Source organism: Biomphalaria glabrata, chromosome 5, assembly GCF_947242115.1.
Source record: "Biomphalaria glabrata chromosome 5, xgBioGlab47.1, whole genome shotgun sequence".
NCBI classification, from domain to species: domain Eukaryota; kingdom Metazoa; phylum Mollusca; class Gastropoda; family Planorbidae; genus Biomphalaria; species Biomphalaria glabrata.
In genome coordinates, this window is record NC_074715.1 from 7,408,034 (window position 1) to 7,433,824 (window position 25,791).

Genomic DNA, 25,791 nt, shown 5'->3' on the forward strand with positions numbered 1-25,791 from the left:
AACAAATGATGGAGATGCTTACCATGATGTAGCGTGCCGAATAGGAAAGGCAAGGAGCATTTTCCAAAGGCTGCAGCCTATTTGGACTAGCCAAGCCATTGGACTCGAGACAAAAATACACCTTCTCAACACAATCGTCATTCCAACTGCTACATATGCATGTGAGACGTGGAAGTCATCTGTCAAAATTGAGAAAAGACTAAATGTGGCTCAACAGAGATGGCTGAGACGGATTTTGGGAGTCAGTTACACAGACCGGATCTCAAACAAGGAAATCCTTTGCCGAACTGGGAGTCGAACACTTAGTGAGGTTGTGACTGAGCGTCGCATGAGGTTTGCGGGACATGTTCTACGTCAAAATGAATTACGCACACCAAGAGTTGCGATAACATGGAAGCCAAAACGAGGAAAGCGCAAACAGGGACGTCCTCGTATTACCTGGCGACACACCTTCATGGAGGACCTCAGAACAGTGGACACCAGATGGGAAGAGGCTTCAGACATTGCCAGTGACAGATCATTATGGAGACAGCTTGCCGCCCAATGCGCCGAACGGCGCGGGAGGACCTAAGTCTAAGTAAGTTTCTTACTTATACCAAAAGAAAATCCACTGCCGAGGACAGACGCAGACGGCGAAAAGAAAATCTAAATCGACCACCTGCGGACAATGGTTATGCTTGCCCTGGATTTGGCAAAATATGTAGGTCACAGTTTGGGCCTCGCAGCCACGAGAAATACTGCATTCATCACTGATCTTCTTACGTATAACAAAAATAATATAAAGGCACACAAGTTTAACACTTTCCCATATATTCCTTTGGCCAGCGAATTCAAGTATCTATTAGGCCTACATTGAATTAGGCAGGCCCGTAAATTCGAATATCACTTCTCTCTGACATAAGCATTCTATTATCTTTTTTTAAAAAACTCCACCCTCAACACACAAAATATAACAGGGCCTAGTTATACTTACATTTCAGTTTGTTTTTATAAATTTTTACACACAAAAACACGTACTCAGTCGGCTTTATATGACAAAAAAAAAAAGATTGTTTTATACAATGTCTTTAAAAGCAAGTTTCATGCCAAGTTTACATTATCTTATCTTATATAATACATACGTTACTTCAAAAAAAAGAAGACGATTACGTCATACGCGTCATGCATTTAGTCATGCATATTAACCAATTACTTAAATTCTGCCAAGTCACTGGTTTTCCTGGCTAGCTCAGGCAACCCATTCCATGCTCTAAAAGCACTAGGGAAGAAGGGGTATTTGTACAAATTTGTCCTAGCATATGGGATGAAGAATGTGCCTTTATCTTTGTGTCTTTCAGAGTATTTCACCAAATTTTGTTTTTGTATTTGAAGATTATGGTTCAGTGTTTTATGTATAATTGCTACTTTACTTTTGAGCCTTCTGTCCTGAAGGCTTTCTAAATTTAGTGATTTTACTAAAGGTGTTACTCTAGTCAAATGTGAATATTCGTTTGTTATGAATCTCACTGCTCTATTTTGTGTCTGTTTCAGTTTCTTAATGTTTTCTTGAGTTGAGGGGTCCCAAACGGAGGATGCATATTCTATTATTGGCCTAACCAAGGTTAAATAACATTTTAGTTTTATGTTCTTATTTGATTTATAGAATTTTCTTTTAATAAATCCTAATGCTTTGTTTGATTACGCACATAAAGAGTTTAAATAATAATTAAAAACAAAAGGAAGAATAATCTTGTATTTTACAATATGTTGGCTTTAAAAAATGTAATATCTGGTCGAAATTGCTAAAACAAAATCGTTTTTTGGTAAATTTAAACGCTGCGTTTTCGATCGGGTAAATATCATAGTTGTTCTAGACCCAAGGCAAGTAATGACGGTTAGCGTTTTGAATTTTTTCGTCCACCATAAGAAGGATAATATGTGATAGTTGAAAGAATGAACGAATGAATCTGTGTCTTTGCCTATAAAAATAAATATTGTTTTTTGCGGGGAGGCAATTGTTGTCTCCTGTCTGTAATTTTGGTCTGAAAATTCAAGCAAAAGTCCCGCTGGGTGCACTAAATAAACTCTGTGTTTATTTTCAGGAAAGACCAGCATTTGTGGTAGCCTTGAAGGTTGATTCATTGGTGTATATGTCTGAGTAGCTTTCAAATGTTTCTAGTGAATAGGTTTGACTGGTTATCGTTTATAATATGTGCTTAATGATTGGTTGTTTGAAATCTAGGTATTATAATAAAAGAAAATTATCCCAATTTTAATGAAATTACTAGAATAACATTATGGTTTATTAAATGAAATTTTGTCCAATCAAACAGGAACATAAAACTTACATGCTATTTAGTTAGCCCGTTATATGCATCATCTCTTTGCAACCAGCAACTCAAGAAAAGAAACTAGAACAAATGCGAAAGATCCATGAGATGTATAATAAATGAATATTCACATTTAACTAAAGTAACGCCATTAGTAAAATCATAGAATCACTTCAGGTCAGAAGACTAAAAAGAAAATTAGCAATGATATATAAAACACTGAACCATTATCTTATAGATCAAACGTTACTTAAAAAAAAACACAAAAAAAAAACAGTGACTTAAACTCTGCTAAGTTGTTGGTTTTCCTGGCTGATTCAGGCAACCCATCCCATTCTCTAATGGCACTAGGAATGGAATGTCTGTAATTTATAAGATTAAGTTGTCTTACAAAGAAACTCATCAAGAATCACTTGATTGAATGTTAGATGGAGTATGGGAACTATATGTTGTCTATTTAAGGTTTTCAAAATCAAGTTCATTTAAGATGTCTATATCCAAAGGCAGGTGAAATAAAGTTCATCCCTTTAGCCAACAGTGAACCAAGGAAATTTACAACCAATAACAAACCACCATTTTTCTTAACTTCTACAGCTAAATTATATTGACGTTTTGAGTTGGACACTCTGGGACTGATGACTAATAACAATAATGAAAACAGTCATTTAGCTCATGTACATTTTTTTTATGCAGAAAACTACAAATACAGGAGATGATCACTTATGAACTACTGAATTTTTAATTGCTTTAAAAAAAAAAAGAGTTTCGAATGTGATTCAATCTGATGAACGTGATTTATTGTGTCAGTTGATATTCTTCTTACATGCATTTGTAACTCCTCTGTGAAAATGTGTTTGCTTTATTAAAGCCATACAATATGGACATGGTTTTAAGTGTTTTATTAGTTACATTGAAAAGTATGATGTAGCAAACTTTTGGGGCAAGATTGTTGAAAAACGAATCGTTTATTTTGTTAAATAAACATAACAAAAAAAAAAAAAAAAACTTCTTTTCTGAAACAAAATTTATTCATGAAACATACCATTGCCATCAGGCAATTTCAATTAAATGCACTAGACATTTGATAAATAGAATGAAATCCAAATTAAATCAAATTATATGTGTTCTTTTTTCAATGTAAACATGCTAAAACATGAAAGAATGAAATTTGTGACAGTTTTTTATAAATATATTTTATGCACTTCTTGAAAATATATTATGTATTTCTTTTTTTTTAAATGGCACAAATAGCTGTTGTTATCACATTTACAGTCAGTCAGGATAAATAATACACAATTCAAATCTTTGTCTGTTTTGTTTTACTGAGACACAACAATTTTCTTGTTGCAGACATAAAGCCTTGTAGACTTAAAGCTCAATTTGTCTTTCTGCTGGGCCTTTTGCTTTACTTTTACATCTGACTCAATTTTCTGACAGCAGATAAAAATATGTAAGCAAAGAGACTAACTAAACAAAAAAAATATTTCGGCAGCAATGCCCCCCCCCCCCCCAAATTGTACCAACTAGCATTGATGCTCACTATTAAATGAAAAATATAACTTTTAAAAATAAAATTACAAAGTTTTTAATTTTATGCCCTAAGAGTCATATTTTTCAACAATAATTAAAAAAAATAAAATTCAACCAATGAACAAGAATGTGCACCTTTAGTGATGCCTATATTTGATGTTTTATAGTTCAGTGGATGACAACTATGGTGGCATTGAGATTATTTTTGTTTTAAAAGCTAAGTAAAACAGTTAAGTAATATTTAGCTGTACTATTTATTCCTTCCCCCTTAATTAAGTGCAGTGGCACTTTTTTAAACTACATTATTTTGTGTACTTTCTATATGCAGGAGTGGAGGCTGACCTCTTGCAGGTGCAAAGTTAAGAAAAACTACAAAGCAAAAACAGCAATGGTTGACAAAATTAGCATGCAATTAAAAAAAAAAAAAATTATTACAAATTTACATTTTTTTTTCAAAGATTCTTAACAAATTTAACACAGCAAAATATACAATCTTTGGATTAAATTAAACATCATTCTAAAAAAAAGATTGGAAGAGTTTGTTACATGTTAACGTTTTGGATGTGTGTTGTATTTCATCTCAAATGGATTTTTTTTTTCAATGGAAAATTCAATTAACATCAAAGTACATTGTGACATGAAAGTACTCAACTGAAAACTGGTTCATTGATAGGGTTAGAATATGAATGACTTTTGAGTAGCAAACATTATGGATATGTTTAGACATTGATTTCAATCTTTGTTGAGAATGGAAAAACTGTTTGATAAATGACTACAATAATTAATTAATAACAACATTAAAAGTAAAAAAAAAAATGTATGTACATATCAGATAAAGACAACATCAATGACATAGTTATTCTCAAAACTACAAAAGTGGTTGTAGGTTCATTCATAGGTTTTAATACAGTTTGACATCTCATTTTATAAATTACAATTCTCTAAAAGGAAAAAGATTTCTACATATAGGTAAAAACAGTAGAAATATTTCATTATCATTTATATTTTTTCCAACTAGTTTTTTTATGCTGAAAAGACAGTAGTTGTGAGTTTTTTGTTTTGATGACATTGTCTAGATTCAACATTCCTTGACTTGGATTTGTACTTGAATTACATGCTGCACACATTTATAGGTCAGGGATAGAATGATCCATCAACTTTTTCACAATGCTGTTACCCATGCTAAAAGAAAGACAAACGTTGATCTCAATCACTCAGATATGTGAAATGTATTATTAATATAGCAAAATATTTGCCTACTTTAAGTCTATGTTATGTTTATGGACCAAGGCTGCCCATGAAGGGCCACATATTGCTGAAAATCCTAACATACATTTGTCAGCCAACAGAAAGCTACTGCTGAAGACAAGTGCAGACTTAGAAAAGAGAACTTAGATGAAAAACAAGTAGAAAAATAATTAGAGTAGATTATGACAAAATATATAGGTCATTGCTAGATCAGGATAACCATATGAAATAATATGCACTTCCTTAATAGTTGGACATGAAGATGATTTTTTTTTTAATCACAATTTTTGTTGTTTCTAGGGATAAGTCAAATTAATTATTCACTTATGTAATTGGCTAAGCCAAAAACAATAGAAAGTACTTTTTCAAATCAAACTTGTAAATATTTTTTTCTATAATAAGCTAATAAAACTATTACCACATAACTATGCCAATTACTAAGCAAGTGTCCCTACAAATTACACTTTCTATTTGGTAAACTTGTAACACTAAAAGAAACCTAGAGTATGAGAATGCTTTTGTGAGCTAATACTCACCATTTGACAATGTGGTCATAGACAAAACATGGCATGACAGTTATGGTCAGAGTTCTGCCACAGCTATCAATGATCTCACTAATTTCTTTGTCCTGCAAATACAAATTCAACACATCATCAAGCAAATCCCAAATACATTGATACTTCTATCACTATGATAAGAACAAGAAACAAGACAAAAGATAGTACATAGCAATGATTAGAAAGTAAAATACAATTAGCATTCCACATAACAATGTCAACACTATGATGCTAACCTTTAATCCAACCACATTTTGACCTCCGACCTCAATCAACTGATGATCTGTAAGGACACCGTTGCGAGCTGCTGAAGATTCTTTCACTAGAGATTTAATTCTACCATCTTTAAACACAAATCCAACATAGCCGTTGCTGTCTTTCTGCATTGTAATTGTACGTTCAAATGGCCTGAAAAAATGGGATGAATTATTAGTTTTCATTAAAAAATTATTAAGGTAATTTATTTACATTAATTTAATATATTAATCTCAAATCTTGTATTGTTTTGATCTAAGTAGGAGGATCAGTAGAGAAACAACAACCATGATGCAGCAAAATTTATCCTTCTTAATTAGGTTTCAAACTCCCACCCCAAATGCTTTATAATTTTGTATGTTTCTGAGTCTCAGAATTATTTTTGGTCACGCAGTAATATATCTAGATCTAAATATTGGTTGCAGCTGGTGGGCGGAGATTATTCTAAATATTGATTTAAATAAAAATTTACTCAATTAGAGTTACTTTTAAATGTTAATTTTTTAGAATATCTCTATTCAAGGCACAACTTTATGGTGGGTGAATGAACTTGGACACAGATCTCAAAATGACTCAAATGATTTTCCTAGAAATTTAAAAGTTGATGTATATTGCTGAGAAAAGAATTCCTAGACAATCTGAGAAAATGAAAAAAAATATAGCTAGAGAAGTAGGTATCTATATCTAACATCGGTTTTTGAAAGTACTATCGTGTTCTAGAATTTCGGAATGTAAAGCATTATTGATTCAAGAGTTTAAAAAATGGATGTTCAGCAAAATTGTGCACATTATTTTCTAAGTCTAGATCTAAAAGCCTATCATTATAAAGTGTAGTACATCCATATTTTCTTCTAAGTGAAGCATAGAGGACAGGAAAGAGCTGGAAAGCCATAAAAAACTAACACGAGACAGTGGAAAGTGGCACGTTTTCACTGAGGCCCCATGTTCCATGAGGAATGCAAAGGAAAAATGATGATATTTGCTTAACCAAGATTCTTTCAGGAGCGGTGGCTGAGCGGTAAAGCACTTGGCACTTGGTAAAGACCCGGGGTTGGAATCCTAGTGAAGACTTGGATTTTTAATTTCGGGATCTTCAGGCGCCTCTGAGTCCACCCAGCTCTAATGGGTACCTGACATTAGTTAGGGAAAAGTAAAGGCGGTTGGTCGTTGTGCTGGCCACATGACACCCTTGTTAACTGTAGGCCAGAGAAACAGATGACCTTTACATCATCTGCCCTATAGACCACAAGGTCTGAAAGGGGAACTTAACTTTTAATTTTTTGTGAAGGGGGGATGGGGGCAGGGTAAACAACGTTCCATTGTTTTTATCTAACATTCATTAGTTATTAAATGAAAAACAATCAATAAAGGAGGAATTGTCTTTTTAAAAAAGGTTTGTTTGTTTGTTTAGATATCATTTGATAATCCATAAGATATGACTAATGCTGATAGACGTAAAATATGAAAGGTTCTCTTTCAAAACTGTTGTTAGATCAACTTCATAAATATTCACAGCTAATGGTTTATGAGTGCCACTATTAATTTATTAGTCCATTCAACAAGTCTTGTAAAAATGTATATCATATTTCATTTATAATTTAAAAGATTTACTCATGTTGCTCCATCTTAACAAACCAAATAATAAACATCTTTATAAGCAAGATAAAAATAAAGTCATTTATATAGCACTAAATTGTGTTAAACTCTGGACATAGAAGTTCTGTCCATAATTATAATCACTTTCCATACATATATTTACATTATCAGTGCAAAACATTAATTTTTTGTTTAAAAAAATGTTACTTAGGACTGGTAGAACATTACAGATTCATTGTCTGTGAAAACATTACCCGTAGATGCTAAGAATTAGCTGCTTCAAGAGATCAAAAGAAAATTTGTACCTGTCTCGAACAGCCATATCGATTCTGGCGCCATCCACTTTCTTCAAGAAGTTGTGTGCCTTGTCATTATCCCAGCCTGCTACTGTCTTTCCATTGATCTGTAGGATCTGGTCACCAAATCTTAATCCAGCTAGAGCTGCAGGTGAACCAGCTTGAACTAAGGCAACAAACAGACCCTGAAACATTGGTGTGAACACTGAGTAGTCAAAAGATTATTTTTACATTTAATAAAGTAGAATTCCAAGCATCTGTTTAAACAAACTACGGTAACGGGCCAGTTATAGGTTATTAAAAATAAATAATTAAAATTTTAAAAATTAAATTTGGAACCAACTGTTATTGTTTTTAAAATATAATAAATAAGAATATAAGTACTCAGCATGGTTATATTTTATAATATAAAAATTGTAATGTTGTTTTTATACTTCAATAAAAAAAAAGATATCAATATCATGTAGGTTTTAATTTTAAAAATGTGTAAGCTATAAGAAAAGCTTTAGCCACAAATCATTATTTTCACATTCCAGCTAAATTCTATACAAATTAAGTTGATAAATATAAATCATAATAAAAAGTGACGTTAAATTGATTATTTCCAATTGATAGAAAAGTGTAAGTGTCCCAGCTAATTATTTCACTACAACACAAAATCTCTCATTAAAATGATAAATCAATGTAGCTTAAACAACTCCCTAAAAACAACTTATCTTTCCTCCAAGTTTAATAAACACTCTATTTCTTTCTAAATCTTTCTCTCATTCTATTTACTTCCTGGTCAATGTCTTACATCATTTTTTTTGGTGTATACTTATACTTAAGCAGCCTTTTTCAGTTAAGATCTAAACAGACTTCCTTGAAAGTCTTATTCCATCTAGAATGTAAACCATTTACACTGTTCAAAAAAGTGAGTAGGAAAAAAAAGTCAAAATCTCAAAGTCTCCCCCATAAAGATGAAATTTGAACATTCTGTTTTTGATTTACAGTTTATTTAGATATTTTAATATTATAGCCAACACATAACCAATCTCCATTACAGTCACCAGAAAAAGTTACTCATTTAAGTTGGATATGCTCAGAAATGCATAAGATCCAAACTCCTATTAGTAGGCTTAGGGATTATCAATATGATGCTCCAAGCAGTCTACTGTTTTATATGCTATTCCCTATCATCTAAGGATGCTTACAAAACAGTTTTTTCCCCTCTCATTACTCCAAAGCTCAAACCACCTTATAAAACAGTGAGACTCACAAAAAAAAAAGCTACTTACATTATTAACATGCCTGATGCGTAATCCTAGTTTGCCTTCTCCATCTTTACAGAGTACCACTTCTCTGATACCAGATTTGATTTCTGACCTCGCCAAGGCCAAGTTGTTACCAGTAATTGGTGCAATCTGTGTTTGTCCTGACTGTGTTTGACGAACTCCTACTTGTAATCCCTATAATAAAAAACAAATAAATGTTTTGTTACTTACATGTCTAGCATGTAATTCTAAAAAAGATTTTCCCATACCTTTAAACAAGTTAAATTTTATTTGTTTATTTATCCTTTTTCAACCTTCTTTTTGGTTTTCAGTTACCTGATCTATCCATAACTTATTAGTTAAAAAAAAAAGATTTCAGTTTCTTAAGTTCTTTACTGGGTTTTACTTCAGGTTAAGTATTAGACTTTTGTCTTAGACATACCTGTGAAGCTACGACTTGCATCATTTCTGGTGTGAACTCAAGCCCCATGTACTCTGTGAGGGAAGGATATAGTAACTGGCCTGTTTGCTGTGGGTACTGTAGGGGAGCAGGTGGGTACTGACCCTGTGGGGGGACATTGGGGTACTGGGCTTGTGGAGCTCCAATGGCTTGCCTTTCATGATTGATCTGAGCCTAAAATAAATAGAAGTAAATAAATGGTATAAAAGTAGAACAAACCTTTGACATGATACAAACATTGGAGTTAACATGGAAATACTAGATAACTATTTCCAACTATTTTTTACAATAATGTTATGTAACTTCAATGAAAAGTACAAGAGAATCGTAGACAACCTACTGTAATTAAAATTCAAGTATAGTTAGTTTTTGAGGGTCATTTATGTATATTATAAGTTGAAAAGTATTTCATAAGAAATAAAGTTCCCTTTCATTTTGATCTATAATCTCACCAGTACTTTTGAAACTCTACCCTTTTTATCACAACCCGGTGAGATTCAATTAAATATTCTTCTGAGAAATATTCCCTGAGATACAATTATTCTAAAAATTCTTTTTTTTTAAATTGAAAACAAAATGTTACTCACAGTCTGGAGTTGATCCACTCTCATATCTTCTAGTGTTGGATATAATCTTGACATTTTTATTTTGTGATTCTAAAAATAAAAGTGATACATGAAAATCAATACTACTTTTTTTTTCAGGGCTGAATATAAGAATATGAGTTTCTTAATCACAGAGAAAAAAATATTCTAAATCAACTTAAGGATACTATATTAACTATATAGATGACCTTTTTGATTCATATGTTTATGCTCTTATACTTGGGTAAGTTTTCATAAAGCTATGCTTGTTATTGGGCTCTTATTTATTACTAAGGCAAAGTATGTATTGTAATTTGACAATTAAGTTTTTATATAGATGATAGAATGAATGACAAATTACTGGTTACATAGTAGACTCTACAGAAAATTTAACTTTGATTATAACTTGAAAGCATATAAAATAATAATGGGGTGGGGGGAGAGGAGTTGTTTGGAGTGAAATCAATGTAATTTAAATTTGTGCTGTAAGTTTAAGGAACTAAATTGTGTAAAGGACTTTTTAGGGACTTCTTGAAAATTGTAGGACCCTAACTTTTTAACTTTCACAACTTGATCCCATAAATTGCATAAAGCACAGACAAATTATCATTTTCTAGAAAAACAGTGAGCCATATATATATATAATTAATTATATATAGTTAATAAGTTAATATAGTCAAACTAGTACAATTTACAATTTCTATTACTTTACTATGACTATAGACCTATATAATATCTAGAAACTATGGTCATGGACTATATATAATAAATATAGATTCTAGATCTATATTCGATAAATTATTATAAATATATAGATCTAGAATCTAGATCTATAATGTCTATATAAATATACTAGTAAAGAGTCTATAGAGGGACGATCTAGCCTAATCTAGGTCAATTATTACAATAGGTCTAGATATCTAGCAATGTAGCAAGTCTAGAAAATAATCAGTTTAATCATTCACATTCATCATTCACTGATTCACACTACTCACAGAGACAAGTTGAATTGAAAATCCAATCAATTTTATCAATGAATTGATGAATATTAAATTATAAATATTATTATAATTATTTATAAATTTAAATGTAGACACTAGACAGCTCAATCTACTTTCTTATAAATCTAGACTAGTTACTTGTGTAAGTAAGTAAAGTCTACAAGTTCATAATGATAAAGTCTCTGAAAGTCAGTGACAGTGCGTCACACTCACAGTGATGATCTAATATGAATTTCAATAGAAAATAAGGACACTATGTCTTATTAAAAGTTATTACTATTAGACTCTAAGTCTAGAGTCTAGAAGTAGAATTACTAGACTAGAATACTTATATATTATATAAGTTTTATGACAAGATTATTTTTGTCTTTGTGGATCTAGATCTAGTCTAGATTTAAGATTAGAATCTATAGGTCTATATTTTATAGTTAGTTAAATAGAATCTAGATTAGACTAATAAATAAAACGCATTCACAATTAACTAAACAATAACAAACGTACACGTATGTAACAGTCTTATATAAAACCAGAAAATGTAGGTCTAGATATCTAGATTCTAAATCTACTTATTATCGTATTCTATATTTATCTAATTAGTCAAGTCCCTCAGACTCAGTGTTGTCCCTACAATATCCACTTAGATTTGGCAGTTTAAAAAACCTAGAAAACGGACACTGACGTCTGTAAATTCGGTCATGACCCATATGCCTAAGACGGCGCAGTTTTGTTTTATACGTTTCGGAAATATGTTTATTTAGAAACGAATATAGTTGTTACGTCTCAGCCTAGGCAGCGAGAGGTATTCAAAACAGCTTAGGATAATAACTTCAAGTGCAAACATACCTGTCGCTATTTATATAAGCTTAGCTATTATGTTCCGATGCACACCACCCACTCACTGTTGCCTTACAATATGCAACAATTTACGATATGAAAATTGTTAATTGGATGCTCATTTTTTTCATCTACATGTTCAGAGCTGGATTAACCTATAGGCCACATACGCTATTATATGATTGGAGGCTCACAAGAAATTATTCCATTCATTTTCAATCATTTTTAAGAAAAAAAATCAAAAAAAAAAAAATTGCCTTTTATAGAATAGGGCCTATAAAGAGACCCAAATGATGGATCCATTCTCAATTACCTCAATAAAAAAAATGTAGCGTAAATCTGGTCCTGTGTTTTGTTGTTTTAATGTTTTATGACTATTCCATATTGCGTGGATCGTCTGGTACGGAAAATGGTTCCGAACGGCATAGTAATTATAGGTATAGATAGATCGTGTGCTCGTCTGACCGAAGGACACGAATACGTTTTAAACTTTCTTTCTTTGTTTGATTGATTAGTAAAATAGCATATTCAACACATAGGACTCCAAATCCAGTTCAAGTAGGCCTACATTTGAAAGGTTCTTACATATATAGATATACAATGTATATAAATATAAACACTTCTGGGTGGAAAAACATATGCACTACTGATCCTGTCAGCATTAGCAGGAAGTCTGTAAATTCTATTTATACTTCGTTTAAAACTGTGGTTGTAAAATGACGTCATTCAGTCACATGAGAACGAATCATGTTTTCACTTTCAATATCAGCAACGATGCCAACTTAGTAGATTCAGCGCAAAATTAAACATTGATCGTTTGTCTTTGTTAACAAGTAATACATTTCTTTGTAAATATAATCTGCAGGTGGAGGAGGGTTTTTTTTGGCTGCTTAGAAATATTATGAAGCATTTAAAAAAAAATAACTGTTTAAAAAAAACACGACAATTTTTTTTAAAGATTTTAACTTATAATAGTCTAAAATTCATGGAAAAATTTGTGAGAAAAAACGGCGATTACGGGTCATTCATAAATTCCATTTTCCCATCTTGATTTGGATTATTTTATAATCTAATAAAGAGAGTTTTTTCTTTGCGAACATTAACGGGCCAGAGAACAGTCATTGTGTAGGAACAAAAACATATTTAAACAAAAAACAAACAAACAACAGAACAACTAACGATCATACAATATGTTGTGCAATGATAGGCTTACATACCATTCACTCACTGTCTCTTGGCAAAATGTAGGCCTAGTGTATGAAAATTTGGAAATTATTTCTCCCCTTTTCATCAACATAATGCAGGAAAAATAATGCATACTTAATCTATTCAATAAGAACATGAAATGGGTTGAATCTATCCGATTTCTATCCGATTTCATTAAAAACATTAACAGCTATTCCAATAACTTTTTAGATTTTTTTTCGCAATATTAAATAAATTATTATAATCTATTATAAATGAGTTAAATAAAGCAAAATTATATATATATATATTTTTTTTCTCCCCCCCCCGACCCACCCCTACCCCCCCCCTCCCCCGCGAAAAAAAAATTATATGTATTTATGTGTGTGTGTGTGTGTACATAATCTTTATTACATTCTGACCCTTCATTCTTTCGCTTTCGGAAGACGTTTATTGTGCCCTAGAATAGGTTCTTCCATGAGTTAGTAGAAAACTTCCCCGCTATTACTATCAAGGGGGTCTGGGGGAGCGCTAGGAGCTCCTCCAGCGCGGGGCGAAGCCCCGCCGCCAAGCACTATTTCTGATATTGAAAACCAACAAAATGCATATTCTGAGGTATCTACAGTGCATTTTCCTGCTATTAAAAAGTTCTATTTCAAAAACCTAATGTGCTATTCTTACTGACTTAGACCCTCCCGCAACGTTCGGCGCATTTTCTGTTAAGCTGTTTCCATAAAATTGTAGATTCCCCGCCATTACTATCAAGGGGGTCTGGGGGAGCGCTAGGAGCTCCCCCAGCGCGGGGCGAAGCCCCGCCGCCAATCGCTATTTCTGGTATTGAAAGCCAACAAAATGCATATTCTGAGGTATCTACACTGCATTTTCCTGCTATTAAAAAGTTTTATTTCAAAAACCTAATGTGATATTCTTACTGACTAAGATCCTCCCGCGCCGTTCGGAGCATTTGACGTCAAGCAGTTTCCATAAAAATCTGTCACTGGTAATGTCTGAAGCCTCTTCCCACCTGCCATGAGGACCTCCATGAATGAGTGGCGTCAAGTTGTACTAGGATATCATTGCAACTCTTCTTATGCGTAATTCATTTTGTTGGAGAACATGTCCCGCAAACCTCATGCGTCGCTCTCTCACAATCTTACTAAGGGGTCAACTCCCAGTTCGGCATAGGATTTCCTTGATTTAGACCCGATCTCTATAACTGACTCTAAAATCTGTCTTAGCCATCTTTGTTGAGCCATATTTAGTGTTTTTCAATTTCGGCAGATGACTATTCACTGCAGTTTATTAATAGAGCCCTGTCACTGGTAAAAATGTGTAACCTCTCTTGAATACGCTCTTGGAATTAAGTGACTGTAGTTTGCTTTAGATTTTATATCGAAAAGAGAAGTTTTATCGTCAAAATAATCTGTTGGGGGTTTTCCACCTCAAAATGCTCTGTAGGGGGATCTTAAACTCGAAACCATCTGGAGGGGTTTTAAACTTTAAAAAAAGGCCATCTGTAGAAGAGGGGTTTAAACTCAAAATCCCCGATTGGATTGGATACGCTCAAATAATTTTAGTGTGTAATTTGCTTTTTTTTTTATATTGAAGAGGTATTTTTTGCATCTAACCCCTCTGAATGGGGGCTTAAACCCAAAACCCCTTTTGGCAACGCTCATAGCATTTTGAGTGCGTAATTTACTTTTTTTCTTACACTGAAGATGTATTTTTTAGCTTCAAACCCCCCTGGCGGGGTGTTAAACTTAAAACCCCTTTGGCTACGCTCATAGATTTTAGAGTGAGTAATTTGCTTTTATTTATATTGTAGAGGTACTTTTTAGCTTCAAACTCCACTGGAGGGGAGTTAAAACTCAAAACCCCTTTGACTACACTCATAACATTTTGAGTGTATAATTTGCTTTGTTTTTATTATTAAAGAGGTATTTTTTACCTTCAAACCCCGCTGAAGTGGGGTTTAAACTCAAAACTGAGTCAAAACCCATTTAGCTACGCTCATAACTTTTTGAGTGCGTAATTAGCTTTTTTTTTATATTGAAGAGGGGGTTTATCGTAAATTTTAGATGGGGTTTTAAAATCAAAATCTTCCTTAACTGTGCTCTTGGAATTAAGGGATTTTCGTTTGCATTTTTTTTTGTTTTATTTTGTAGTAGAGGGGGAGTTAACTGCAAAAACCCAACGTAGAGGGTTTAAAAGTCAAAACCCTTGGTAGGGGTTTTTAAACTCGAAACCCTCTGGTAGGGGTTTTAAACTCGAACCCCCCTGGTAGGGGTTTTTAAACTCGAACCCCCCTGGTAGGGGGTTTTAAACTCGAACCCCCCTGGTAGGGGGTTTTAAACTCAAAACCCCTTTGGTTGTGCTGGGGCAAGTGATGGTTTAGTATTAAAATCTCAACTAAAATAAACAAAATCAAAGCAAAAAAGCAGTCACTAAATTCAAACTCCCCCCCTTCGGGGGGGGGGATTTCATTTCGGGGGGGGGTTTGAACCCCAAAAACCCCCCCTGGCTACGCCCATGATATATATATATATATATATATATATATATATGCATATAGGCCTATGTACACAAAGTAATTTAGACTAATATATAGAACCTACTCTATAATAAAAGTTTGCTATATGGCCTCCATCAGTCGCGCAGCGACATTGATTATTTCATAGAATGAGATGAAAGCACAGGCTTTAATTATAAAGGGAACAATGGAACGATGTCGCCCCCCCCCCCCCCCAACTCCACGCAGCTCATGTGTCAAAAGGAGAGACAGGTGCCAATGCAGTTTGGGATCAACGGCGTTGTTGGCTCTGCCAGGGTGTAACCACTGTGTGCAGCAAGCTGAATATTAATAGAATGCATCGCCAGCTCAAAATATACAATATTAATGTAGCCAAAAATGTATAAATACTATACGCTGTGTGTGTGTGTGCGCGCGCGCTAAAAGGGACACGGGTGGTCATTGTTTCAGTTTGACATTTAACAGTTTCTGTTTAAAATGATTTTTTCTTCAATTTTAATACGCTGGCAAAATCGTTTGTAATGAATCTTAACTAGCATCTTTTAATATACATTGATGCCCAACGTAAATCGACCTGCGGGCCATTTTAATTTCCGATACTCGTGTCGCGGGCCACAGGGCCGAAAAGGTACAAAAAAGAAATGTATTTGACCTGAAACTATTGATTAATGAGACGTTTGTAGTTTATCAGTTTATCTTTTAACGCGTTGGAAAATGGCTTTATTTCTCTACTTAAAATATGAACAACGTTGTAGCTAGTTTTACCGAGGAATCATTTTCTTGTCTCTTTTGTTAAATATTTTTAAAAATCCTCCAATCTTTAGACGCAGCTCAAACCAAAAATACTGAAATATTTGTTTCATAATGCAGTTATATATGCTAATGTTGTTGTTGTTTCAAACAGCCACAATTTCATTATTAAAAAAATATGTTGGCTTATTATAATGTTCCACAAAAAGGAAAAAATCAATGTACTTTTCCTGGTATATTCTACATTCTACAGTCCCATTTCATAAACCCACAAATGTTAAGGGTCATGAGTCATGGCACCAATCAATCAAAGAAATAGTGTGGGCCCTAACGTAGGTAAAGATACATTTCCGTAACTTTTTGTATCCAGGGGAGATTTTCTACATTTTGTGCCGACGTTTCGGCGGGCCGGATTGAACCACGTCGCGGGCCGGATCTGGCTCGCGGGCCGTATTTTGGGCATCACTGGGCATTCCCTTTATATATACGCAAGGGTCCTCATTCACCTATCGCTAATTCTCTCACTTGCCGTGGTCGAAAAAATACAAAAAACGTAACCTGTTATTTCCTATAGGTCTAGTACAAGGTATAACTAAGTAATTTCTGCGATGGAAACCGCATCGGTTAAATTTTAAAAAAATAATATATTTTTTTCCCGCGATTTCGACCCAATGTTTTTTTTAAAAGCCGACATATCGAAAATTAAAAGATTAAATTTGTGTTGTTGTTGGGGGGGGGGGAGGCGTTAGATTTAAAAGTAGTAGGTGTATTGGGTAAGTATTGGGGCGTTATAATGCATGCATACGAGAAGATTACAACAGATAGGCGTAAGAAGTGTTTGTATATAGGCCTACTCTATATTTGGGGGTTTCAACCATAACGCAGCACGGGTATCTGATCGTAAAGTACATGATTGTACAAATTTATGTCAGATTTTCACATGAAGTTGATTATCATCATCATGTGAAAATATGTATTAATTTTTTTTTCAGTACTTGATTTTAAAAACAAATTAAAAACTTATAAAAAATCGTGTTTGTCTTAGAGACCTTTCGGTGCCCCCAGTGAGTGCGCACCTCTGCATGTGGCACCCGGGGCATGATGCGCCACTTGTCCCCTCACTATCCCTCTACGGCCACGTGGGCATTGATATCGTGAAATTGTTTTTTTTTTAAATCTAAGCGTGACAGGTGGACATAGGGCATAAAACATAGAGCTGCCGTTTATCAACGTAGACTGCAAAAATATTTTAGGAAAAAGCATATGAATATTAAAAGCTTTAATCAACACAAGACAAGCTAGAACCACAGTGATTGAAAACAACGATGGAACTCTTCTGACTGAAGAAGTAGATGTGGAAGTAGAAGTAGAAGTTAAGGTTGAAATAGATAAAATTATTGCTGATAACCTACTTCCACGATCGGCCCACAAACTACGACTCCATGACAGCGAATTAGGAAAACCATATTTCTACCTCTTACCTAAGATTCACAAACTTAACAACCCCGGCAGACCCATTGTCTCCGCTTGTTCCTGCCCCACTGAACTTATCTCCCGCTTTCTGGACACAATCTTTCAACCTATAGTCGAAAAGTTACCTACGTTCATTAAAGATACCAACCACGCCCTGTTAACACTAGCAAAAGTCATACTACAACCTGACAAAGAATACCTACTCTTCCTCCTAGATGTCAGCTCCCTTTACACTTCCATTCCACATGCTGACGGCCTTAAAGCCATCCGTTACTTTTTTGATATACCAGAAAACAAACACAAATCTATATCCACTGACATTCTAGTTCGCCTCACGGAGCTTGTACTAACTCTCAACTCCTTCGAGTTTAATGGGCAATTTTTCGACCAAATCAGCGGAGTAGCTATGGGTACGGCATTCGGTCCATCTTATGCTTGCCTATTTATGGGCTTTTTAGAACTCAACATTTGTTCATCCTACACGGGCCCCATGCCCGAATTCTATAGGAGATACATTGATGATGGGCTAGGCATAACATCTCTGACAGAGAATGAACTTATCAAATTTATTGAGTTCACTAACAACTTCAATCCCGCCATTCGTTTCACTTACACCATTTCCAGAACTAGAGTGAACTTCTTAGACATAGAAATAAACGTAACCCGAAATTCTCTGTTTACATCCTGCCATTACAAAGACACTGACAGCCATAGCTATCTTCTATACTCGTCATCCCATCCACCATCCTGTAAAGATTCTATCCCCTACTCCCAACTTCTACGTATCCGCCGCCTTTGCCAAGATGACAATGACTTCACGGAAAAAGCAACTGAAATGATAGAGTTTTTCTTGCGTCGTGGCTACCCTCAAGCTATTTTAGACAAAGCCTTATCGCGAGTGGAGAATCTTAAAAGAGAACAAGCTTTCAAGAAAAAAACGATATCTAGCAATGATGAGAGGCCCAAATTGATATTAACCTACCACCCTCACAATGTGAAAGCAAAAAACATCTTTCTCAAAAACCTGAACATTCTCCAAGCCGATGAACATACTCGCGACGTCTTTTCATCCCCACCTCTTGTAGTATTCAGGCGAGACCAAAACCTACAAGACATATTAGTACACACTAAACTCCACAACATTTCAAGTGAACCTGGCACTTGGCCATGTAAGCGACGTAATTGTCAGACCTGCAAACACACACTCGCCACCCCCACCGTCACCTGTCCTAAAATGACCATCAAGATCAGTGGCAAATTTAACTGTAATAGTAGAGGAGTCATATATGCTATAATATGCTCAAGGTGTCAGATGGCTTATATTGGAAACACAGGCAGGACCTTAAAAACACGACTCCAAGAACACCTTAGAGACATCCGTAACTTTGCTACTAAGCCCGTCTCTATCCATTTTAATAAAACACATCATAGGGGTACCACCGACCTCCTCGTCACTGCCATACAACAATGCAACGACAAAAACACCCGTCTGCAGATAGAAAACAAACTTATTTACATGTCAGGCACCCTCCAACCTAACGGGATCAACAACCAGCACACTTTTATTTAATACACGATGGGCACTAACACTACGGTACCCCCTTTTCCCATTCATCTTTGCCTGACACCTCCGCCCCCTTCCGTTTTCCCGCGCTTTTACACCAGCGTAGCTCATTTCTTTTCTGCCTCGATAGAGAACAACATCGGACAGATAAGTTAACTTAAGACTATTTTGTGTTAATTGTTTTTTATTTTTTGTTTGTTTTGTAGCTGATGAAGGCCTCGTGGCCCAAACGTCCTTTGTTTTACTTGGTCCGGCAGGGTCACATATATGCATGTTTTTCGTATTTTAGAATTAGAAGGTAGACAGAATATTGCAGATATCTGTATAACTTGGAGAAAAAATCCCAACTACATTCTAATCAACTAAACACGTTGGAAAACAGAACTTAGTGAGGCTCCAATACTATAGTCAGAAGAAGAGGATCACTTACAGGTGGAGAGTTGCCTGGAACTGATAACATATCATCACAACTCTTAAAACTCAGCGACTTACTAGAACTTACTACATGTTTTAGGACAATAAGCCAGAACATATGGGACGAAAAAAACATGGCCAATAGAATGGACCATAGACATAAATAAATATAGACTGGCCAATTAAAGAGTTTTATGAAACGAAAATTTGTGACTTGCAATTTTGTGTACTTTATTATAAAGCATTTATGAGCAGTATAAAAGTTAAGTATTCATATCTATACACACCTATATATATATATTGTAAATAAGGAGGCAGTGTAGTTTTGTTTAATTTCTAAGAATGAAGATCATGCAACTTTTCATATTTCGGAAATCCGAATACAATAGATGTACATGTTTTCAAGTTACATGAAGTTACTTTCTTTTTCCAGTCTATATTTATTTATGTCTATGGAATGGACCCAATCTTTAATTATTCCACTGCTCCAGAAAGGAAACTTGAAATAATGTCAAAACTAGAGAACGATAAGTCTAATCAGTCATGCGAGCAACAGACTCAAGAGAAAAGCAGAGGAGGTCCTTTCCGAAGAAGACATGCTTCAGAGCAGGTACTGTTGAACAAATATTTAACATCAGGCCGTTAAAAGAAAAATCCCTTCAACACCAGAAGAAACTGGTACACAACTTCAAAGACTTCAAAAAAGCTTTTGACCAGGTTTAGCGTGAAGGCGTGTTGCAAGTGATGAGAGAGTCCAACATAGAATCGATGTTATCAAACCACTATATCAAAATGCAAATAACTCAGTCATGGGCGTAGCCGGGGGGGGGGTGTGCCCCCAAAATGAAAAACGGGGGTGGGGGCGGAATTTAGTGACTGATTTTTTGGTATGATTTTGTTTATTTTAGGTGAGATTTTAATACTAAACCATCACAGCCTCAGCGCATCCAAGGGGTTTTTCAGTTTAAAACCCCTACCAGGGGTTTTGCTGTTAAATCCCTCTTTTCTATAAAAAAAATAACCCGACAATCCCCATATTCCAAGAGCATAGCTACGGAAGATTTTGATTTTAATACCCCCTCCGAAATTAACGATAAAACCCCCTCTTCAATAAAAGACTATCCATTCATCAGTCACTAGATTCTATGAGCGTAGCCAAGAGAGGTTTTGTGTTTAAAACACCCCTCCAGCGGGGTTTCCAGCTAAAAAAATATCTCTTCAATATAAAACAAAAAAGCAAATGACACACACAAAATTCTATTAGCGTAGCCAAAGAGGGTTTTGAGTTTAAACCCGCTTCAGCAGGGTTTGAAGCTAAAAAATACCTCTTCAATATAAAAAAAAAAGCAAATTACGCACTCAAAATGCTATGAGCGTAGTCAAAGGGGTTTTAAGTTCAAACCCCCCTCAAGCGGGGTTTGAAGCTAAACAATACCTCTTTCGTATAGAAAAAAAGCAAATTACATACTCAAAATACTATGAGCGTAGCCAAAGGAGGTTTTGAGTTTAAACCCCCTTTCAGCGGGGTTTGAAGCCACAAAATACCTCCTCAATATTAAGAAAAAGTAAATTACACACTCAAAATGCTATGAGCGTAGCCAAAGGGGTTTTGAGTTTAAACCCCACATTCAGTGGTGTTTGATGCTAAAAAAATACCTCTTCAGTATATTAAAAAAAAAAAAAGCAAATTGCACACTCAAAAATGGGCGTAGCTAATCCAAGAGGGGTTTTGAGTTTAAACCCTCCTCTCCAGAGAACTTTTTTTTAAAGTTTAAAATCCCTCCAGATGGTTTTCAGTTAAAAATCCCCCTACAAAGAGTTTTAAGGTTAAAAATCTATCTCTTCAATATTATTCTAAATTTAAATTCTAATTATAAAAAAAAAAAAACAACAACCCCAGAGATTTTTTTAGTTTAAAACCCTCGATCAGATGATGTTGACGGTAACATTTCCCTTTTCAATATAAAATCTAAAGCAAACTACAGTCACCTAATTCCAAGAGCGTAGCCAAGAGAGGTTACACATTTCTACCAGTGGCTGGGCTCCATTACTAAAGTGCAGTGATTAGTCATCTGCCGAACTTGAAAAAGCCTAAATGTATGGCTCAAGAAAGATGGCTAAACGGATTTTAGGAGACAGTTATAGAGATCGGATCCCACTCAAGGAAATCCTATGCCGAACTGGAAGTCGACCCCTAAGTAAGGTTATGACAGAGCGTCGCATGTTCTCCGACAAAATGAATTACACACAATAAGAGTTGCGATGACATGGAGGCCATTAGGAGGAAAGCGCAAACATGGACAACTTGGAGCCACACTTTCATGGAGGTCCTCAGAGCAGGTGGGAAGAGGCTTCAGACCAGTGGCGTAGCATCCATGGCGCGAAGGGGCTCAATGAACCCGGGCCCAGGACCATTAGGGGCCCACTGCGCTTGGGCCCATGACTCTCGACTTGTTGAGAACTTTGGGGTGACACCAAAGTGAAAAAATAAATTTTGTAAAAATCCTGCCCTGCTATACATATATACAGGGCCGTTCCTAGCAATTGCGGGGCCCTATGCGAAACTGATTGCGCGGGGCCTAGTCTGGGTGGTAATAAGGATAATAAGTGAAAATTAAGATTTTGTATGAGAAAATAAATTCGTCTTTGCATTTTATTCATTCTTTACTAAGTACAAAATTGCGATCAAATTAACTTTACTTTACGAACCTTGCAACATATGGCATATTTATATGCCAGTGTCTATAAAAGTAAATAAGGTATTGGAACTTCCGGCTAAGGGGAAAATTCGTCTGATTATGACATTTTATTACGTGAAAGCTGACAATGCCTTTTTTTTTTAATCGCGCTTAGGACTGGTATTTTTCCGTTTGCACAAATGACAATTTTGTATATTTTCAAAAGATTTTAATAAGTGCAGGACATTTCTAGGAATTGTTCGTATATATTTTGCAATTAATCATTACACATAGAAGAATTAGCGCAAGGCCTATGAAAGCGCGGGGCCCACTGCGACTGCATAGGTTGCAGTGGCCTAAGACCGGCACTGCATATATATATATATATATATATATATATATATATATATATATATATATATATATATATATATATATATATATATATATATATATATATATATATATATATACATAGGAGATTACTTGTTCTCTTTCCATTACTTCTTGGTCATAATGGTTAAGTCCGGCGCTGCTATTTAGTGTTTGTAAAATGTTTGTTTGTAAAATGTTTTACATGTTTCGGATGTTCCTTCAGAGTTGAAGATAGTTTACTTCCTAGTCCAAACCTTCTGCAGGACAAAAGCGGGCAGGGTTTGATAAATTTAAACGACAGTCCAGCGCGCAGCCAGTCATCCGTAGTGTGAATACTACTCTTGTTTTCTCTTGGAATATTCGCAGAAATAAGAGAGTGATCTTTCCTTTACTTCTTCTCGTCCAAACTGTTGAGGGACGAAGAGAGTTATATATATATATATATATATATATATATATATATATATATATATATATATATATATACTAGTCGACCGGCGGCATAGCATACGCCGCTATTTTGCAGGGCCGGTCTTAGGCCACTGCAACCTATGTGACCGAAGGATCCGCAATTTCATGGAACCCGCGCTAATTCAAGGTGTATAAATTATTAAATTAAACCATTTTATAACTTAAAACAGATTTCCCGCGCATTCCTGTCGATTTACCAGGAGCTCCTGGAAATCTCCCGAAATCGCAAAATATACGAAAAAGTCCTTAAAATATACGGAAATACATAGAAAAAAAAAGTCATTTTGGGGTGTCATTCAATATGGAAAACGTCAATCCTACGCGCTATTAATAAAAACAGCATTATGCATTAGCCGTAAGTGTGTAATCAGGTGAAAGAAGCTTTTCGCGCCTCAAACTAATGAAGAATTACTTGTTGTCAACAATTCTCAAAGATAGATAGAAACATTTGGTAATTCTTGCTATTGAGCGGGATCTATGTGGGAAACAGAATTATTATGATATACTGTATGACTTTGCTACACGCAAGGCTCGTAAAGTAATTCTGTACGTTGTAAAGAATGAATAAAATGCATAGACGAATTTATTTTCTAATACAAACTCTTAAATTTGACTTATTGTCCGCTTCCCTACCCAAACTTGGCCCCGCGAAATCCGTTTCGAATAGGGCCCCACAATGCTTAAGTCCGGCCCTGCTATTTAGTGTTTGTAAAATGTTTTACATGTTTCGGATGTTCCTTCAGAGTTGACGATAGTTTATTTCCTAGTCCAAACCTCCCGAATGGGATGGGAGCGAGCAAGGTTTGATAGTCCAGCGCGCAGCCATCCGTAGCGAGCTGTGAAAACGTGTTCTCCTCCCCCCCTCTAGTTTTTTTTTCGTGGGGTGACTATCCGCAGAAATAAGAGAGTGATCTTCCCTTTACTTCTTGTCTGACCTGATTAGGGAAGAAGAGAATTATATATATAGATATGGATACATAGGATCAAACATAACAAGAGATGGAAGATAAAACCCAATTTAAGCTTGGTTGGCATTCGCTACCATGAACAAACTGTGGAAAATCTGGAAGAGTAACATCCGCTTCGCTTTCCAGTAAAATTAAAGCTGTATTCTTCGTTAGTGGTCTTCTAGATGGTTGTGAAAGGACACTGAATGCTAGTGTTGAAAGAATACAAGCTTTTGATGGTAAATCTACAGAAAAATGCTGTTTATGAGTTTGTATTTGTACAAGTCTGTCAAAAAGGAGGAATCCCTCAATTCTGTGAAGAGATGAAATCTGAGCTGGTTTGTAAGACATGACTCACTATCAAAAGTTACCACTCAGGTTACAGTGTCTGTCTGTGGGGTGGGGGGGAGGGGAGCATGAAGAAAGATTCGTCTATAAAAAAACTGGCTGGACAACGCAAAAGAATGGACCGGCGTCTCTCTTGATATCGTGCTAAGAACAGCTGCCATGCTGACCGAGAAAAGTGGAGGGATTTTGTTACGCAAGCTGTCACAGCGCCCCAACGACGAAAGTTAAAGGACATGATGAGAATGATACACTAGATCTAGGGACACAATGTCTCAGTTTCTTACTGAAGCTTTTCGCAATAGTGTGACCTCGGTGACTCGAGTCCGTGTTGGCGTCACGGAGGTCACGGCGGAAGCCACTCCGAGAATGTGTCCTCACGTGCACTAGCCTGCCCCGTGTCCTCATTTTGTTATAGGTCACGAGGTCACCGTGCTGAGAGAGAGAGAGAGAGAGAGAGGCTTCCAATTTCAAATTTGAAGATGCATGAAGTTACCAACTTTCGCTTAGTATTGACACTTTTAAAAACAGCTCTTATACTTTAAATGCATTACATTTTAGAAAATCAAAAGGTTTTGATTATACATACAATTATAAATTTAATACAGAGCTTATTTAGCTATTAATAACTAATGAATGTTAGATTTTTTACCCCGTTCCAATCCCCCACCCCCCCCGAGAAAAAAATCCTGGTTAAACAAATTAATAAATCTACTAGACTTTATAATATTCCAATGATCGACCCACAGGAATTAGCCTTAGATTTAGACTAAAATGGGGTTGCGCAAAATGTTCATGAACATTAATTTATTAAGCTCTTGAATGAATAGGGCCTACATGCAAAAATTCCCGAACACGCATAGGCCTAGATCTATATAGTCTGTTCAAGATAAAGATTTTCTACATCTCTAGTCAAATTTAAATTACTTTATTTTTACACTTTGAAAAATGAAAACGGTCATACTAGAGTTTTCCCAGTGTGGCAAACGAGCTATTAATTATTTTCCCAACGATATACATCAACTGTCAAATTTCGAAGAAAATAGTTAGAGCCGTTTTCGAGAATCGCATTCACTTTCTCTTTGCTCACCAGGAAGATTCCACTCCGAAAGTAGATGTATTGTAAAAATTCAATA

The 25,791-nt window shown here is 35.2% G+C and overlaps 1 protein-coding gene across 2 annotated transcripts; it reads right to left on the reverse strand.

The window, feature by feature from the left end:
* Positions 1-3,315: 3,315 nt before the first annotated feature.
* LOC106057671 (syntenin-1-like) lies at positions 3,316-11,738 on the reverse strand. 2 transcript variants are annotated; one of them, XM_013214982.2, is made up of 8 exons: positions 11,591-11,738; positions 10,092-10,160; positions 9,487-9,678; positions 9,069-9,239; positions 7,801-7,976; positions 5,881-6,052; positions 5,624-5,715; positions 3,316-5,021 (listed from the first exon to the last, which is right to left on the reverse strand). In XM_013214982.2, exons 2-8 carry the CDS (start codon positions 10,143-10,145, stop codon positions 4,967-4,969), a joined length of 912 nt encoding a protein of 303 aa, XP_013070436.1. In that variant the 5' UTR covers positions 10,146-10,160; positions 11,591-11,738; the 3' UTR covers positions 3,316-4,966. The 2 variants fall into 2 exon arrangements, with proteins under 2 accessions (XP_013070436.1, XP_055886573.1); XM_056030598.1 differs by having other exon boundaries at positions 11,565-11,714.
* Positions 11,739-25,791: the final 14,053 nt, after the last annotated feature.

Bases quoted from the DNA above. Each gene is read 5' to 3' on its own strand.
- LOC106057671 (XM_013214982.2), bottom strand. From the start codon at position 10,145: ATGTCAAGATTATATCCAACACTAGAAGATATGAGAGTGGATCAACTC. The intron at 9,679-10,091 runs GTGAGTAACATT...TATTTATTTTAG, and splicing joins GAGTGGATCAACTCCAGACT to GCTCAGATCAATCATGAAAG. The intron at 6,053-7,800 runs GTACAAATTTTC...CCATTTTTTCAG, and splicing joins GATATGGCTGTTCGAGACAG to GCCATTTGAACGTACAATTA.